The sequence below is a fragment of the Ursus arctos genome, unplaced genomic scaffold (genome assembly GCF_023065955.2).
Source record: "Ursus arctos isolate Adak ecotype North America unplaced genomic scaffold, UrsArc2.0 scaffold_12, whole genome shotgun sequence".
NCBI lineage: Eukaryota > Metazoa > Chordata > Mammalia > Carnivora > Ursidae > Ursus > Ursus arctos.
In genome coordinates, this window is record NW_026622786.1 from 14,503,489 (window position 1) to 14,521,219 (window position 17,731).

The 17,731-nt window shown below is 36.9% G+C and overlaps 1 protein-coding gene across 17 annotated transcripts in view; it reads right to left on the reverse strand.

Moving 5' to 3' along the window:
• Nucleotides 1-1,481: 1,481 nt before the first annotated feature.
• The window catches only part of CEPT1 (choline/ethanolamine phosphotransferase 1), a 37,125-nt gene continuing 20,875 nt past the window's right edge, over nucleotides 1,482-17,731 (reverse strand). For 9 of the 17 annotated variants that reach the window (XM_044378966.3, XM_044378969.3, XM_044378968.3 and 6 more), the window contains 4 exons: nucleotides 4,343-4,474; nucleotides 3,488-3,646; nucleotides 2,862-2,987; nucleotides 1,482-2,259 (listed from right to left, as the gene is read on the reverse strand). In XM_044378966.3, the coding sequence (XP_044234901.3) occupies nucleotides 2,137-2,259; nucleotides 2,862-2,987; nucleotides 3,488-3,646; nucleotides 4,343-4,474 (540 nt within the window). In that variant the 3' untranslated portion in view covers nucleotides 1,482-2,136. Of the gene's footprint in view, nucleotides 2,260-2,861; nucleotides 2,988-3,487; nucleotides 3,647-4,342; nucleotides 4,475-11,407; nucleotides 11,493-17,731 lie in introns of all 17 variants that reach the window. The other 8 variants (XM_048220272.2, XM_048220274.2, XM_048220275.2 and 5 more) reach the window with 1 other exon arrangement.

The following is a 17,731-nucleotide window of genomic DNA, read 5'->3' on the forward strand; positions in this document are numbered from 1 at the left end:
ACTTCCGGTTTGGAGCCTTCAGTTGTAGACATCCAGCTTCCACTTGGTTATTTTGAGAAGCCCAGTTCAACTCTTTAGCTAAAGATAGAGGGACTGCTTCACTGCCATTTTTCCCCTTTTAGAAAAAAGTATCATAATCTTAAGAGTCCGAAGGAGTTTAGTGGTCCACCTTGTCCATTTTCCCTCTATACTTTTTTAAAAAATATTTTTACTTATTTGAGAGAGAGGGCGCACGTGGCAGGGAGTGAGGACAAGCAGACTCAGCGCTGAGCACACAGCCTAACAGGGGGCTTGATCCCACGACTCTGAAGATCACGACCTGAGCTGAAATCAAAAGTCGATGGCTTCACTGACTGAGCCACCCAGGCACCCTCTCCCTCTCTACTTCTAGTGACAGCTTCCGTTTCAACACTCTAAGGGATGGGAAACATTTAGAAGCCTCTTGTCTTTCAAAACTTTCATCTTTTTAATGTGTGTATGTGCCCTCGCATTCTCCTGCATGCACTTCTCTACCCCAGATGCTGGAGAAGTTGCTAGCAAACAAAAATAAAGGGAGACTTCTCTCTACTGCTAGAGTCTAGCAAAGAAATTGAACGTTTCGCTGTCACTGCTACTCAAGATTACACGGGACTAACGGAAGCATTAAAAGTGCAAGAAAGCAGAGTTCCGACTGCCAGCTGAGGCAGTGCTGCGACTGTTGAGCCAGGATTACGGAAACAGGGTAGAAATAAAAATAAGAAGACACTTTGTTTTAGTCAAGTTTCTTTTCTGCTGTCCCCCTCCATTCAAGCAAGCGTACTATCCACATAAAACGGAAACAGATCTGGATGAGAGCTAATGAAGCTATCTGGTTCTCATTTCAAACTGCAGTATACTGATGAGCCAGAATAGGAGTACGACTTTTCGGTAACCGTCCAGAGAGGCCTAAGCCTCTCTCCTTGAAAATTTCGGGGAAAGGTTTGAGATTCCTAAAAGACATAATCTTGGGGTGCCTGGGTGGCTCAGTCAGGTAAGCCTCTGTCTTCAGCTCAGGTCAGGATCCCAGGGTCCTGGGATCGAGCTCTGCATCCGGGCTCCCTGCTCACGGGGGAATCTGCTTCTCCCTCTCCCTCTGCCCCTCCCCCCTGCTCATGCTCTCTAACAAATAAATAAATCTTTCAAAATAAGTAAAAATAAATAAATGATGCTCCCTTTAAAAAAAGATATAATCTCTAGGGTGACAAGTGCAACAACAAAAAAAACCCATTGAGAGGGAAAATGAACACAGTTCTCCTATGTTTCATTTTTTTGTTTTTGTTTTTAGTTCTCCTAGGTTTTAAATTAAACGGCTTATACAAAATAGACCGTAGGACACATAATGACAAAGTAGCTGACCGAATTTCCTTATTTATTAAAGAAGAGATATAAATTTTGCTTGAATTTTTTAAAAAATGACATTAAAACTTAGTTATCTTTCTACTGAATAAAACTGAGAAAAAGGCTGGCTTTCAGGTCATATATTTATTTAAAAAAATAAAATGGATCAACAAAGTTACCACATTATTCTGCATGCTAACAGGATTTCCCAAGCCCATGAGAGATACCATTTCTTGAGCAATAAAAAAATGACTTCCTCAACAATGTAAAGATAGGAAACCTTTCAATCCAAATTCAAGGTCTTTATCACTAAGTCCATCTCACAAGCTAGTGGGATATGTCTGTGCCACAAGCTGAGCTCCTTAAAGAAAGCCTGAGAAGACACTAAACAAAGATGTCACTAAAAGATGATGATTTGTTAAAATTATAAAGCAACCATCTTTTGGCCTGCAAATATTCTACATCAGAAATCTCCACCACTGGGGGTCTGCTCCCCAGGACAGTTTTATTCTGAATCCAGGATAATTACAAACACATGGCAATTTTTCCTGCATGCTTCCTGGGGCCAAACCCTGTATGACAACATGTACAATTACAGGATGGGACTTGAAATTCCCATTCTCATACAGGATAGTTAAGGAGTGTTACCAATAACAAAGAAAAGTTATACGACATTGATTATTATAAATTATATTTGTTCTTATCCACCCCATTTTCCTTAATATGTTCGGATTCTTTCCTGCAGAAAACATGAGTTTCCTCTATAACACCGAGTTAACATCATGAATGATGATTAGAATGAGCTGTAGAGACCTTGATTCTGAAGACATGTATGTGCAGGTGAGACGCAATCTGATTGCAAACACTGACACAGTAGCGGATCAGATCAAAGAAAGAGAAGACCTGGAGGGAGAGAGAGACTGTGAGATTCTCGGGACCTGCTTAGGCCATCCCTCAGCTTCCTGAACGTAAAGAGGAGGGGCTTCTCTGACTTTCTTCCCTTCTTTTCAGGTTTGTCTTCAATTTCATACGATTTAGTAACTTAATTTCCTCACGGATTTTTTCCTTTACACTAAGGATCAACAAACTCTTTCTCGGAGAGACAGTAAGTATTTTAGGCTTTGTCTTCATGTCAACTGCTCAGCTTTGCCACTGTAGCGTAAAAGCAGCCACAGACAATACAGAAATGAAGGGCCACGGCCGTGTTCCAATAAAACTTTATTTACAAAAACAGGCCACTGGCCCACAGGATGTAGTTTATCAGCTCCTGCTTTATGGTCAGAAATCTGGAATTTTTGAGCCCTAACAAAGGCAGGACTAATAAGAATAATGCAAAAAATGGCTCAAAGATGAAGCCACAAGGAACTCTTGCCAAGTCCCATAATTGTGGTTTTTTGGCATGCTAAATCATTACAATTACATGATCTATCTTTCAGGACTGGCCCACAGAAACAAGAAACCAAGTGGCTTCCAAATCATGAAATGGGACACAGTACAGTACTTACCAGGGCAATCCAAAGTACAATATATTCATCAATAAAGCTGTTAAAATACTGGTCCAGAAACAAAAGTGCTGGGCCTATGAATGCTGTGTCAAGCAAATGCATTTCACTTTTTGTCATGTGCGCCACCTGCAAATAAAAGAGAAAGTGTGATGAAGGCAATTTCATAATAGAGCAACTGTGAGCTACACAGCAAATCAGTTTTGTGCTCAAATCACAAGTTTTAAGAATCATTTAGCAATACTGAATAAAAAGCTGAGTTTCCAAAACTAAAAAACTGACAAGAAGTATGCGTGAGAGCTACACACCAAAGGGAGAGCCCATGTAGCAAAGCCTCCCAAAAGACGCTTTTCATAAAGAGCCTTAAGTTGAGTGTACAGACTGAGACTGGAGAAGGCAGATAAACTAAAGCACTAAATTAAGCTGCAGTAGAAAGAAGCGTTGCAGAGGTCCACGGAGCTTCTGGTAACGTCAAGCTGTAGCTTCACAGAGGAGAAAAACAGCTCCCGTGTTTATGGAGAACAGCAAACTCTAGCACTGTTCGGGAAGCTGTGGAATGAAAACTAGGGCCATAAAACCAAAATAAGATGAATGTTAAAAACAAAACAAATAAAAACTCTGCTACTTACCACAAGCTTATTAGTGATTTTAGCAGAGACGAAACCGAATGTCAGTATATAGAGACAGGGATGCTTTTCAAAAAGCTGAACTGCCGATTTCTTATAGATCATTGCAGCTAGAGTAATCACCGATCCAATATGGAGAAAAGGAGAGAGGACACTTGTTCCCTGTGCAGAGTAAAGAGAGGGGAGGGATTAACGGCACTCAATGCTGTCAGACACTACATGGATCTGCTGTAAGGCAGATCAGCTCAAACTTTTAAGAACCTCATGGTGCCTGCCAGGCAGCAGTTTCCGTAACTGAACAGCAGAACAGCTAATGAAGAAAGAGCAGCACGGGCTGGTTAGGCACAAACTGAGGATTTTACTTACGTGGCCAGGTTTATTTTACAAAGCAGATCATACTTCTATTTACTTTTAAATTTATTTTTATTTATGTATTTGAGAGAGCACGAGTGGGGAAGGGACAGAGGGAGAGGGAGGGAAAGAATCCCAAGCAGACTCCATGCCAAGTGTGGAGCCGGAAGCGGGGCTCGACCCCAGCACCTCCAGATCACGACCTGAGCTGAAACTAAGAGTCAGGGGCTTGACTGAATGAGCCACCCAGGTGCCCCGATCATACTTTAAAAAATATATTACGTGTTTAAATGTGGATGTGTCTGTGTGCATGCACACAAAAAAATGCATGTAAGCATATAAACATATACATGTATAGATACAACTGAGAAGTTCTGGATATCACTTTTGTTGAAGACTAAGCAGAAACTCTAAATTACCAGGTATTTTATACAATTCAAATGAAAAAGCAACTATGAAACCGAGTCCTGGTATAAACAATTGCTGGAAATCTTAAGATGTACTCACTGCTATCGTTGATCCATTTTTTCCAACACCACCTGTGAAGATTACACGGAAGTAATTTGTACAGGAAAATATGGTCCCTGCTACAGTACAAAGTGCAGGAAAAATTTTCATTTGAATATTCAGCACTGGAATCTTTAATGGGTAGAGAGAGAGAACAATTAAAATATATACACATTAAAATAAGAAAATACAACAAACGTTTGATTCATACTGCCATATACCCTCCATTCCCTCTTTCCATTACGAACAATATAACCAAGAGAAGAGGCTATACAGAAATTAATCTCACTTCTGACACCAACCTTTAAAAAAGTCACTGATCCAACTTTATTAATTTGTGCGACAAGCTAAGGAGAGTTTACCCAGATGTCTGGCGACAGTGGAACAGGCTGTCTTCTGGACTTTGTATAAATGAAGTGTACTTTGCCTTTTCCTTTGTACATTTTTGGAACTCTGCCTTTAAATCTGTAGTTTGCTACTAATTGTTATGGGAGAGAAAGTGTGGAGCATAAAAGACTAGAAATATCTGCAACTAGATTTTAAAAATCTGCAAACTAGGGAATGGAAGACGAAGGTTGTACTCAGAAGAGTTCCCAACTCCCAACTGTTAGGATACAAACAGCTTGAAAAAGCAGAGGGTAGCTAAGAAGACAATCATATACAGGGCAAAAAAGACGTCAAGCACATCAAAGCAGGTACAATTGTGCATCCAAAATTTTAACATGTTAAATTTCCTTTTCAGAATAAGCAAATAATGTATTTTTATAGTGTACTGAAAATATGGATTGATTTACCTAAAGTAAAGGGGGCTGAGGGCACTGGGATCATGTATTCAATCTTGCAAGCACAATATCCATCATTTCAAATGAAATACACATGTACTAACTTTTTAAAATCATTTAAGATTTTTCTTCCTTTTTGCACCTCTCATTCAGTTTTTAAGAAGGCTCACATTTTGTCCAATATGGGTTGAAGATAAAGCAACATAAAATGATATATTCTATTAATAGAAACAAAATGAGTATAGGTTCGAAATTCCAGAAGCCCACAGGGTTTAATAGGCAATGAATTCTTACAATGAAAAGATTTAATTAGGGCCGTTTATACTTTTTAGGGATACAATTTCAAAACCAAATAGAAAATGTCACATTTCCTACTTTTTTTGTACATATAAAACCCAAATAAAATTGGTACAGACGTAAATCTTAATGTTTAAATACTCTATTTCTTCAAAACTCTGAAGAACTCAGTTTGTTTACACAACTCTATGACCTCTTGCAAAACTGTAGCTCTAAAAAAAAAAATTGTAATCAACTGTTCAAATTTCAAGTTGTACTACGGCAGTGTTTAGTTTTCCAAAATGAAGTAGGTCAACTTAAAAATTAAGCCGAGAACTTTACGGAGCATCCTAAATGGTCTTCTTCCTTCCCTAATTCATTTCTAAACCCTACAGCCCAAATCAAAACTTGTTTACCAAGTTCTCCACAAAAGGAGAGAATCAACAGCACAGATGCTTTGAGCTCCAAGAGATTTTTCTGTTCGAGTTCAGAAAACCAGGGATACTGCAATCTTAATCTGATGCACCTGGCTGAAATTTAATACCCTGGCTAGTTTCCTTTTCCCTCAAGAGACAAAGGACTTGTACGGCAAAGGGGAAATACTATACTCCCTCAGATTTCAAAAGAAGCAAAGCATTAATCCATTACAGGGCCATGCCTATATTAGGGCCAGGGTATCAAATGAGTGCCAACCCTAGCGTAATCTGTGCCACAATGCTACTACAACTGTTAATTAAAATTTGGTGAAAATGCTTTTAGGTAAATGGAAACTGTTGCCTGTTGAAAGAAGAAAGAATAAACAGAAATATTAAAGAAGCCAGGCAAAATTAGTAAATGGCTTGGACCACAAAGTAAGCAAGCAAGCTATAGACTTAGGAGGAAGGTATCATAAACATTCTTAGGACCCTCTCCACTTCCATCATATAGGACAGCTATATACACTAAACCATAAACTCCTGAGGGTAGCATTTTGTTTGCACTGGTTTTTATATTCTCTCTAGAGCCGTGCGTATTCTAAGTGCTCAATATACCCTTGCCAAATGAAGATTAAGATCTCCCTTTCTCTTACTCTCTATGCAGAATTACTGTTATGAGAGAATATGAGGACACATCTTGCCCCCGTATAAAGAAGGAAAAAGGATGTTAGCTACAAAAAAACCTGAGGCAAAGTGAAGGGAAAACTAGAATGAGAGGAATCCCAAGGCTCACCAGGCAATCCCTTAAAACTCAGCACCAACTGAACCACTTATAAAAAGCACTAAAGTTGTTGCCATTTTCACCTCCCACCCAAGATCAAGGAGGGTGGGCACATTCTATCTTTCTCAATCTTTCCCTTTCCCTCCTCCTCTTGGAACTCGTCTAAAGCAACCAATGTGTATCCACTCTACGGAAATAGTAAGAAAGCTATATTAAAAACACCTTCATCAGAGCTCCGGGTCTTTTAGACTAGGGAGAATAAGAACTCCCATGGGTCATGGTGTCTGCTCTACAGCCAGGGGAAAACCCTCCGGATTCATGCTACCACATTATGCATTTAAATAGTTTCAATCCAATGTAATTCATTTTAAATAAGGTTAGAGATAGAAAAGCAATATTAAATTCTCAGATTTACCAGTTTACAATGTTCATGTTTTGGTTCAATAGTTTGAATTAATATAGAATATCAATTATGAATTTGTTAAGACAAGTTTTCTTAGGGACATAATAAAATATTCTTACAGGCTTTGCAAATTTCAGCAGAAATATATCACTTGAGATCAGATACTATTAACTGTCTTCCAAACAATGTGGCAATGACTGTTTATAAATACTTTCAATATAAGTGATTTCCATCAATATTTACTATAACCATGACTACAGTGTCTATGAAGCATTTAAAGAAAATCACCATATCTGAATTAAGTGTAAGCATACTTCTTCAGTCTTTTAGTTTAAGAATGAGACACAAATAAATTACACTACATAGTACATCTTTAGTTCTACCTAAGGAATTCTGAAACTTCACCTGAAGTCTCTCACGACTTGCCTTAACTGGATTCCAGAAGGTGCCTCATGGTTTAGTACCCACTTAATCAACTACTATATTTAAAAGAATCAAACATCAGTGAAAGTAACCATGAGAGGATTACACGTGGGTCACTTTCAAAGTGATGATATTCTCCTTAAAAAAAAAAAAAAAAAAAAAAAAAGAGAGTGATATGACAAAAGACAGTGTCAAGACATTCCAAAAGAATATACTCTTTGGGGGAAGCAATACAGAAAATCAACAATATGGATTGTGTTTTGTGTCCTAAAATGTGTAAACTTGTGCATGGACTTTTGTGCATGAAAATAATTTCTTTCCTTAAAAAACAAAACAAAAAACAAAAAAACTCCACAAAAAAAAAAAAAAAAACAAGCAAAACCAACACAACTCGGGGCGCCTGGGTGGCACAGCGGTTAAGCGTCTGCCTTCGGCTCAGGGCGTGATCCCGGCGTTATGGGATCGAGCCCCACATCAGGCTCCTCCGCTATGAGCCTGCTTCTTCCTCTCCCACTCCCCCTGCTTGTGTTCCCTCTCTCGCTGGCTGTCTCTATCTCTGTCGAATAAATAAATAAAATCTTAAAAAAAAAAAAAAACAAACAAACCAACACAACTCATTACAGACTTTGGTAAAAACCCACCCTCTCTGAAGAAAAAAAAAGCAGCAGCAAGAAATGGGTAATCCATAAGCAGCAGATATAAATCACTTATCTTTCTCAGAGTCCATAGTCTCTCATGCTTCACTGAGGGCTTCAGAGGGGAGGGGGTGGGGGAATGGGATAGGCTGGTGATGGGTAGTAAGGAGGGCACGTATTGCATGGTGCACTGGGTGTTATACACAACTAATGAATCATCGAACTTTACATCAGAAACCAGGGATGTACTGTATGGTGACTAACATATAATAAAAAAAACATTAAAATAAAAAAAATTAAAAAAACAAACATTACTTACACTATCCACAAAAAAATAAATAAATCACTTATCTTTGCAAAACACCTGATCTTCTGGAATCAGCTTTATGAAGACATTTGTACTGTTTTTGTTTGTTACCATAAATTTGCTTCCTATCTATCAATAAAAGCCTTTTAATGACGATTTGGAAAGCAATTTCCATTTTATGCCGTCAACTTCAAAAGAGATGAAAATTTCATATCTGGGCCCTAAACAGGTATCTTTTCTCCATTTTGGCACACAAAGGAAGAGTATTACATGTAATCTTTCCTAAACAAACATAATGCAATTTGGAACACCATGTTCAGTGATGAATATGGGCCAAGTAAAAAGAAAAAAATATAGTGGTCTGAGGTCAATTGTGGGAATCTGTACTGGGAATTACTCAAAGAATACACAATATTTCTTTGAGCCTCCAAATATCACCAGAGAAGTCAGACCCTTCCCTTTCAGTTTAATGATGGTAACAGTAGGGCCCGTAACACTAAGACAAAGGCCTGGGAATCCGTTTCCCTATTGTAACCTAGCCTCACTGCTACTGGACCTGGATTGCTGGGCCTGGGGATTTTCAGTCTTGGATCTGAGAGTTCCTAAGGTAACTTTTTAAAATATGTAATAAAAAAGGATGATTATATTATCTTAATTATCAATAAAGGACAAAATATTTGATCGTTTTAAAAGAAAAAAAAATCACTTCATTAAGTATATGTATATAAATCCTAGTAAAAACAGTAACAAGAGTACCTGAAGCAAATTCACTGCCAGGCACCACCTAAAAAAATAAGGATATATAGGGGCTCAGTCAGTTAAGTGCCCAATCCTTGATTTTGGCTCAGGTCATGATCCCAGGGTCGTGAGATCGAACCCTGAGCTGAGTTCTGTGCTGGGTGTACAGCCTGCTTGGGACTCTCTCTCCATCTGTATCCCCCCATCACCCCCCCACCCCACTTAGTGCATTTGCATGAGTGCTCTCTGCCCACTCTACTCTAAAAAAAAAAAAAATAAAATAAAATAAAGATCCTCCCTCTCCCTCTGCCCCTTCCCCCTCGCTCTTGCACTCTCTCTCTCTTAAAAAAGGATGTATGTATAGCCTATAACTTCATTTGCAATAATGCTTTATGTATTTCCATATGGATAAGGATGATCAGGTATATATACCCAATGCTGACTTGTTTTCCAATGATCGAGCCAGAAATCAGTTTTTTGGTTACTGGTATGACAAAACTTTATAGGTAATTTATATATGTTTAAGATAAGATACTTAAAAAAAGTTTGGAAGAGGGGAGATTTTGGTATAAAACACAAAGCTATGAACATAATAATCAACATAGTTGAGAGATACAAAAAATTTAAGTCAACATACAATTTACCTTAGAACAACACAAGGATTAGGAGTGCCCACCCCACCCCCCAGCTCCATGCAGTTGAAAATCTGCACATAAGTTTTGACTCCCTGCAAAACTGAACTACTAATAGCATACTACTGACCAGAAGCCTTACTGATAACAATTAACACATATTTTGTATATGGATTATATACTGTATTCTTACAGTAAAGGATGTTAAAGAAAATGATATTAAGAAAATCGTAAGGAAAACACATTTATTGAACTGCATAAAAAATTTTTTTGCATATAAGTGGGCCCTCACAGTTCAAACCTGTGTTGTTCAGGGGTCAACTGTATATATAAAAATAACTATATTTAACCTACTGGAAAGTAAAAGTAATAAAATTCTCTCTATATCTATGTATTTCTCTATGCATCTATGTCCATATATCTATCCATAGAGCTCAGATTTCACTAGAATGTATCTCAGGTTTCACTAAAGACCCTACTGGCTTTTGAGGCTATGTGTAGGAAAGATGTGAATTTGAACATAACTGGATAGTTTCAGAATTTTCCTGGTTGACTATGGATCATTTTTATTCCTCTAACTCCTCCTTCCTCACAACCCTACCCCTCTCAACAAAAGGCATTAAACAATTTCTGGTGATGAATACTCAGGGAAGTATGTCAATTACACCTCCTCAAGTAGCTAATTTACCATCATCAAGTGAATTAAGTATGGGAAAGATCTCGTTCAGTCAATTTCCCTTATACCTTAAAATCCACCTGATTTTTTAAGAATCATTTGTTCAGGAGTAGTACGTATTTGGTGAGATCACACCAAATGAACTGTAAATTCTGAAGCAGTGGTGGTAGTGGTCAGCAGTTAATGGGACCGGGGATTACAAACTACCGTGACTCAAATCTGGAAGGAGAAATCAGAACTGTAAGAGCAGCTTGCACTGATACTGTACTTGATACACACTGTTCTAGATGCTTTACATGTATTACTCATTTAACAAAAAAGAACAGCCCTGTGAAATAAGTACTGGGATTGTCCTCATTTTACAGAGGAGGAAACTCAGCCACAGAGAGTGCGGAATAACAGATGGTGTACACGTAATAGGCAGCGGAGCCTGGATCGAACTCACGCAGTCTGGTTCCTAAGTCTTGGCCCACATATTATAAAAATTATGTCCCCTCTTTTAAAAATTTGTGGAAAAAAAAATTCGTGTTTATAGGTTAGGTTGAAAATCATGGTCCTGGCTTGTTAAAACAATTCCATAACACCGATTTCAATAAACATTTGCTCTGTTTGGGGGCTAGTTCACTGACTACCTCAAACTGTGATTCAGCTTTAAGCACATGATAGAAAAACTAGTAGAAAGAGAAAAAAAGTCTCATCTTGTCATTGGCTAACTTGCTATATACTACCTGCTGTTTCCTCAGATGTAAAATGGGACGACAAATAATAATTCAAGTAGCCTTCAAAAACAATCGCCCTGGAATGGACCTAATGCCAAGTAGTAAAATTCACCAGGCCCTAAAGAGAAGTTTGTGGACTACCATTGCTGTGGTTTTTCATTTTCATGAAGAATAAAATAATTTTACATATCACCCTTTAACTGGATTATCCTATATTAGAAAACACAAGCAAAAGACAACATGCATTACATGGGATACACAATGTGAACAAAGTTACCATAGATTGCCAAAAAGGTGGTCCTCCAATCACTGCCAGCAAATGCATGATTATTATGAAGATTTGCACTTCAGTCACATCAATTCTGATTAGGTACAAAAAGCCAAAAAAGCAGAATTACTCAAAACAATTTCAAGTTAATTACTTTGCAAGCTTAGCAGCATTCCTCTATCATGCACAATAGAAAAAAATCTCAAATATTGAGGAGAGGGGAAAAGGAGGTGTCAAAAATTTGTTATGAGCAAAATCAAATAAAATCCAGAGGCTTTTAATTGAATTTGATGAATTTCACAGAGCAATAAAAACCCCTCCTTTCCATAGGAAATTTGTGACTCATTGAAGTTGGACTGAAACTATAGCTTAACCTTTCCCACCAAAAAATAAAAACAAAAACAAAAAACAAGAAAAAGAAAAAAGGAGATGGGGCAGGGTATCTGTGTATTAAAATTTTGACTGTCAAGCAGAGCGGACTGCGTTGTACGGCTATATAATATGAAATCTTGAAATTTATAGTGCTTTGTAATATCATGTGGAGGAAATGGTGAGTTTTTACTAAAGTAATATAAATCACTGAGATCTTACAAAACTTACTGCCCTTTAGTTATATTCATTTAATGCCTTCCATGGTAGGGGGTTTGAAAAAAAAATTCACTCAATTGTCAATCAAATTCTTATGCTTATTAGGTCAACTATGCTAAATTTCTGGAAAGAAGAACTGAAAGCAGCCAAGAATTAGTTTTGAGGTTGCTGAAAATGATCTTATAGTCAAGAAAAGACAAACCTGGTACACAAAAAGGGCAGCAGAAATTAGAAGTCTGAAAGTCTGAAAAAAAAGAATATGGACAAAAAGACTGAGGAGCAAAGCACAAACTGGTATTCCTTTCCTTCTATAGACTAGCACTTTGTATAATCTTGAGATCAGATTATTGGATCCAAAATTAAAATTCTCAGAATTTATCCCAGCGATATGGTTCACAAAATGTTTGCCGAAGGTTATTACAGCATTATTTATAACAGAAAAAAATTTTAAAACAGCCCTCAGTGAGGGAGTAGTTACAGAAATTCTGGCACTTCTATACAATGGAATATTTGGTAATTTTTAAAAAAAGGAGTGGGCAGCTCCCTACATAGTGATATTGAAAAATATCAAAGATATATTAGGTGAAAAGGAATGTTGCAGAGTGTATAAATGCTATTTTTTTGCGTAAAAAAGAAGAAAAATAATATTCTGTCTTTATTTTTGCCGGTAATTACATAACAAATTTCTGGAAGGATACATTACAAATTAAGAACAGTGGTTACCTATTGGAGAGGACAGTGTGGGAATGGACAGCTGGGAGATGAGGATGGGAAGGAGACCATACACTGCATACCTTTTTTTATAATGTTAGTTTTAAACAAAGTGAATAATTTATCTATTAAGAAGGTAAATTTTTTTAAAAAATTAGTCTAAGAAAAATAGATACCAACAGTAAGGGGATTCAATTCTCAGAGTAGGATGGAGCCCCCATTTCTAAAATTGACACTTAAAACATATAATGTGAGCTAGATATGTAAGCTTTCATTCCCATAATAAATAACTAAGTTGAAACCAGTCTCTCACAACTAAAAAAACTGAGCTTTGTTTGCTCAAGAATGTTTTTTGAACAGAAGCTTATTAAGTTGCAAACATATAGTGATGTAGTTATCTTTAAATACACATTTATTGGGTAAAAAAATGGACTGAATTAGGCTAAAAAGAATCCGTAGCGCTGACCTGATGAGTGGTGCTGCCAATAAAGGGTATTACACTCAGTAGCAGATTCAGGAGACTAAGCAGGTGTCAAAGATGATCGACTCTGTCTTGGGTGGAGGAGGGCAGACATCTTACAACATTGTGCTGGATATATGGAAGTAGCCTTTTGGGAGGGGAAGGGCCAGAAGTATAGAATTACAAAATAAAAATGGAGGGAACCTCATGCAATTAATCTTTGTACCTCAGATGAATGTAAAAGAGAATAGGAAACATGAAAGATCTTTATAAAGCCCCAAAATGGGACTTCTAGGTAAAGTTTTATGGATTAACTTGTTTGGAAATTTTGGAAGACAGAATTTTCTAAACCATTCAGATACTGTCATTGTACTTAGATCAACAATGCCTTAATGTTAGGAGGGAGAGCCCGGGAAAACTTACTTACCAGTTGTAGGTAGTTAAGAATATTTTTTCCTGTTTGCTCATCTGATTTAGAGGAATACTCAGTACTCCTGGATGAGCCCCTACTGCTCTGAATCATGAGAACTGCCTATCACCACTCCTGGAGGTGTGGCTCTAATCTTGACTGTCAATGAAAAAGGGTGCAGTAAGAGGCAATCCCCAGAGACAGGAACTAAGCAAGCTAAGAGGACAGGTGGCAGAAGCTATTAACAATGAACAAAAGAGTCAACGATTCTATTTAGGAAAGAGCTCGTTATGTGGCATTCATCTTCCCACCTTTCCACTAAGAAGTCTCTTAGTATGGGCTGAATTTATTGTAACATGTATTAGGACAGGGCTCATTTCACTCCCTTCGGCTGGGGAGGAAAGAGTTATCCAGAAGGAAGAATGTTACATAAAGGCAGGAATCTGGCATTTCTGTAGTCATTTCCTTATTATTATTTTCAAAATAATAACATGGGTGCTAAAATTCCCAAATGTTGGGACTTCTCAAAAAAACAAAACACAAAATCATCCTTCATAACTACACCAAAAATAAGCCCTCCAAGATACAAAGAACGTATGGTGAAAGAGCATCCAAACACCAGACTCATTCTTTCTTAAAGACATATGGGAAAACAAATCTCTTCTCTACAGCATTAGATTTCCACAGCCTAAAAGTTTCAGAGGGGGGAAATTCGATGATAATACACTTAATTTTCTGTAACCATGAAGGTATCTGAATATCCTGAATAATAAGTATTGCTTTAAATAATTTCCCATTTCTACTTTATTTTAGTATAGGTTGTCAAAGTACAAAAGGAACTTCCCCAATTGCTATGTAAAATCCACTTAAACTACTACAACAAGCCAGCAATAAACAATATTCTGATGGCTGCCACAGAAGACAAATGGAAAGAAGCAAACCAGTTGTGGAGACTAAGCTCCCTCATTCTTCTGATGGGGAGGCTCTAACGTGGCACTCAAAATAACTTTGAATATTCATAATAAATCTCCTGGGTCCATCACTCCTAACAACATCTCAACGGTCTAGTGAGTAAGAGGTAAAGAGATCAAGGTATCTTAAACGAGTATGAGTAATTTTAACTTCCAAACAGGGAACAGAAACTCTCTCTAGTTGGAGTGAAGAACTCACGGGGCCTTCATCACAACAGAAAGGCAGCCTAGGTCAGTTATTATATCAGAATTACAGGCTTAAAATGTGACTCAGGAGTGTAACAACCCCAAAGTACCTAAGTTAACTAATTATGAAGAAAATTTCTATTTTGAGTTTCATTTTTATTTTTCAACATTCAGCGAAATACCTATCAAATGCATTTGGTTTGAATTCCAAGACTCAGGAATAACTGAAGGATGTGAAGGGATTTAACTGACATTCTGTGGAAGTTGGTAAACATGTTAATCATCTCTTCCCAGAATGTTTTATGTCTTTCCACTCTAATATCAGAAATAAGACAAGTTAATCCATTTTTCCTGTACATGTAACATACGCAAAGATATATTTGCAGCTAATTTGTAAACATAATTTGTTAGACCACGCATAGTAAATGTAATTGTGTTATAATGTGGGTTGGCTATTAGCTTGGTTAACACAGAATATGCACTAGGGCTAAATTCACAATGTCAAAAAACCCCAGATTTATACAACTTGACTTGTGAGCTATTTATTATTTAAAAAGAATTTTGTTTGAAAAGATATCAACTGAGGGTGTCTGGAATCCTATTCAAGAATTAGATTGCCATTAACTACAGATTCACAATTATCTATAAATGGATCTAAAGTTCTAGGGAACTTATACATAACGAGAACACTTATTAAACCAGAAATACCATGGCTGGGGTGAAATCTTGGTAGACTGCAATGAAGATTGGTCTAGAAATTGATCATACTGCCTTCCAATATTTTACTTTCTACCCTTGGTAAGGGACAAACTGGGCATGGCAAGGTCAATGTTAAGTAACATTAGCCAGACAGGTGAATGATAACTATATTTTAAAATCAAGTGGTACATATAGAGAAAGCCTAAGCACCTATTTTTTAGATAAGCTGAATTATTTTAAACCATATTGTCTACCACATGAATGACTACAGGGATCTTCTGATTATCTGAGAAGACTAAAAAATACAAACGACAGCAACCCATCCAGTGACTTTTGAGTAGGAAGACAAAAACAGCCAAAGGCTAAAACATAATAAGTCCTCTGAGAGGAACTAAAGTTCAGGTCTCACATTTAAGGGGAAAGCAAACACTTACACCCTTGGAAACAGAAGCATTAGGAGAGTCCTCTCACCTCATTTAGTAATAACGTTGATGGAGTTAAATGAAGGGATCATGGACCTATGCTTCCTCTCAAACTGGCACAATCAATTCTGGAGGAAATCTGGAAACTGTTGGGAACTACTAACACAGGTCTTAAAATTAATACAATAATAGTGGTAACAAACATCATACACCAGGTGCTATAGTTAGCACATTACATTTTGAGTCTTTTAATCTTCACAACTATCCTAGGAGGTAGGAACTATTGCCACCATTTTATAGATGAGGAAATTCAGTCAGAGAGGTTAATTGACTTTTCTAAGGTTACAGAGATAATACATGGCAGAGCCTTGAAAGAAACTGGAAGTGTTGTACCTACACAGTGCTAAAACTCTTTAGTTTACTGATCAACAGGGGTAAAATCTGTCCTAAGTTTTTAACTTTTTATCACTAAGGAGCCCACACAGGATGATGCTTCTTGTATTCTAAAACAACTTTCCTTAAAATGGTAGAAAACAACAGGCAATAGAATAGGAAGTTTAGACGCTAATAAATTAACTGGAAACAAAATATAGTGAACAACTATTTCTTAAGCTTATTTTCTCCCTGAACTTTGTTAAAAAAAAAAAAAAAAAGAAAAAAGAAAGAAAAGAAAAGAAAAACCCACAAAGAAACATATGACAGTCTCATTTCAATGATCAAATCAGTTAAAGCAACAAATATTGAGAACAAAAGAAAATCTCTGCAAGTTAGCAACTGGTAAAATAATGTATTTCCAAAAGATTTTTCAGGATATTAAAATTAAAATGCATTAGTTTCTAGAAACATTTTAATAGGAAAGGCTCTATAAATACAGATACTCTGTCATCATAAGTAATACAGTTAATATTCTATTTTCACTACGAACACTGGGAAAAAAGAACTTCAGTGAGTGTAACTAATAATAATCATAAGTAAGCCATCAAAAACTATAAATCAAAACAACTGCTGTGAGCAGAAAGTTCCAGGTCTTGAAGAAAGTACCAGAAGACAGGTTATGGGTAGAGGGGTGCTAAACAATGACACATTCTGAACTAATGCACATTATTCTACCCTAGGAAGGACTCCCACAAGTAATTGTGCAAATACACTGCAAATTCAAATGAAAATGGCTTTGGTTTTACTTTTAAATCATGCCTATAGTACTTCTCAGTATTTTCCAAATTCTAAGCTTATTTTGAAAAAAAGATGTAGACTATCCCTATTAATCTGTCCCCAAAGACGTCACTACTGCCACTGAATAAATGGATTTACAATGCTGCAAGATACCTTTCAGAAAGAACTCTGCTACCAGACTTACTATTTCTATCACAGTATTGAAACATTTTTGGGCATGGCGATTCAGGATAGGAAGCCTAATGCAGCCTTGTATTGCTAGAATCATCTGTTAGGTGTCCATATGAACAGTTCCCCAATACTCCCTGAATGCAAAATAAATGGAATTTAAGCTCTATTTTTCTTGTGAATAAAGCTTTCATACTAAAGTGTGAAGGATTCTTGGCTATTTTACTGGGAAACCATTTTCTAACAAATCTTTTTGAACTTCTAAAAGTTGTAAGGTCAAAATTATGATTCTAACATGAGAGGAAAGGGAGATATTATTCACTCAGCACTAATTAAGGAAATATGTATTTACTGAAAACAAACCAAACCTGAAAAAGGAGGGTATTCAAAAGATGGCTGGCTATAGTAACATGAAAAGCAAAGGATACTTAGTTTTAAAAGCACAACTAGAGAAAACAGTAAACAATACAAATAGGAATGAGAATAGCTTCAAGCATTAATTCTTTAAAAAACCAAGATCACTGAAAACAGAAGCAGAAGTGCTAC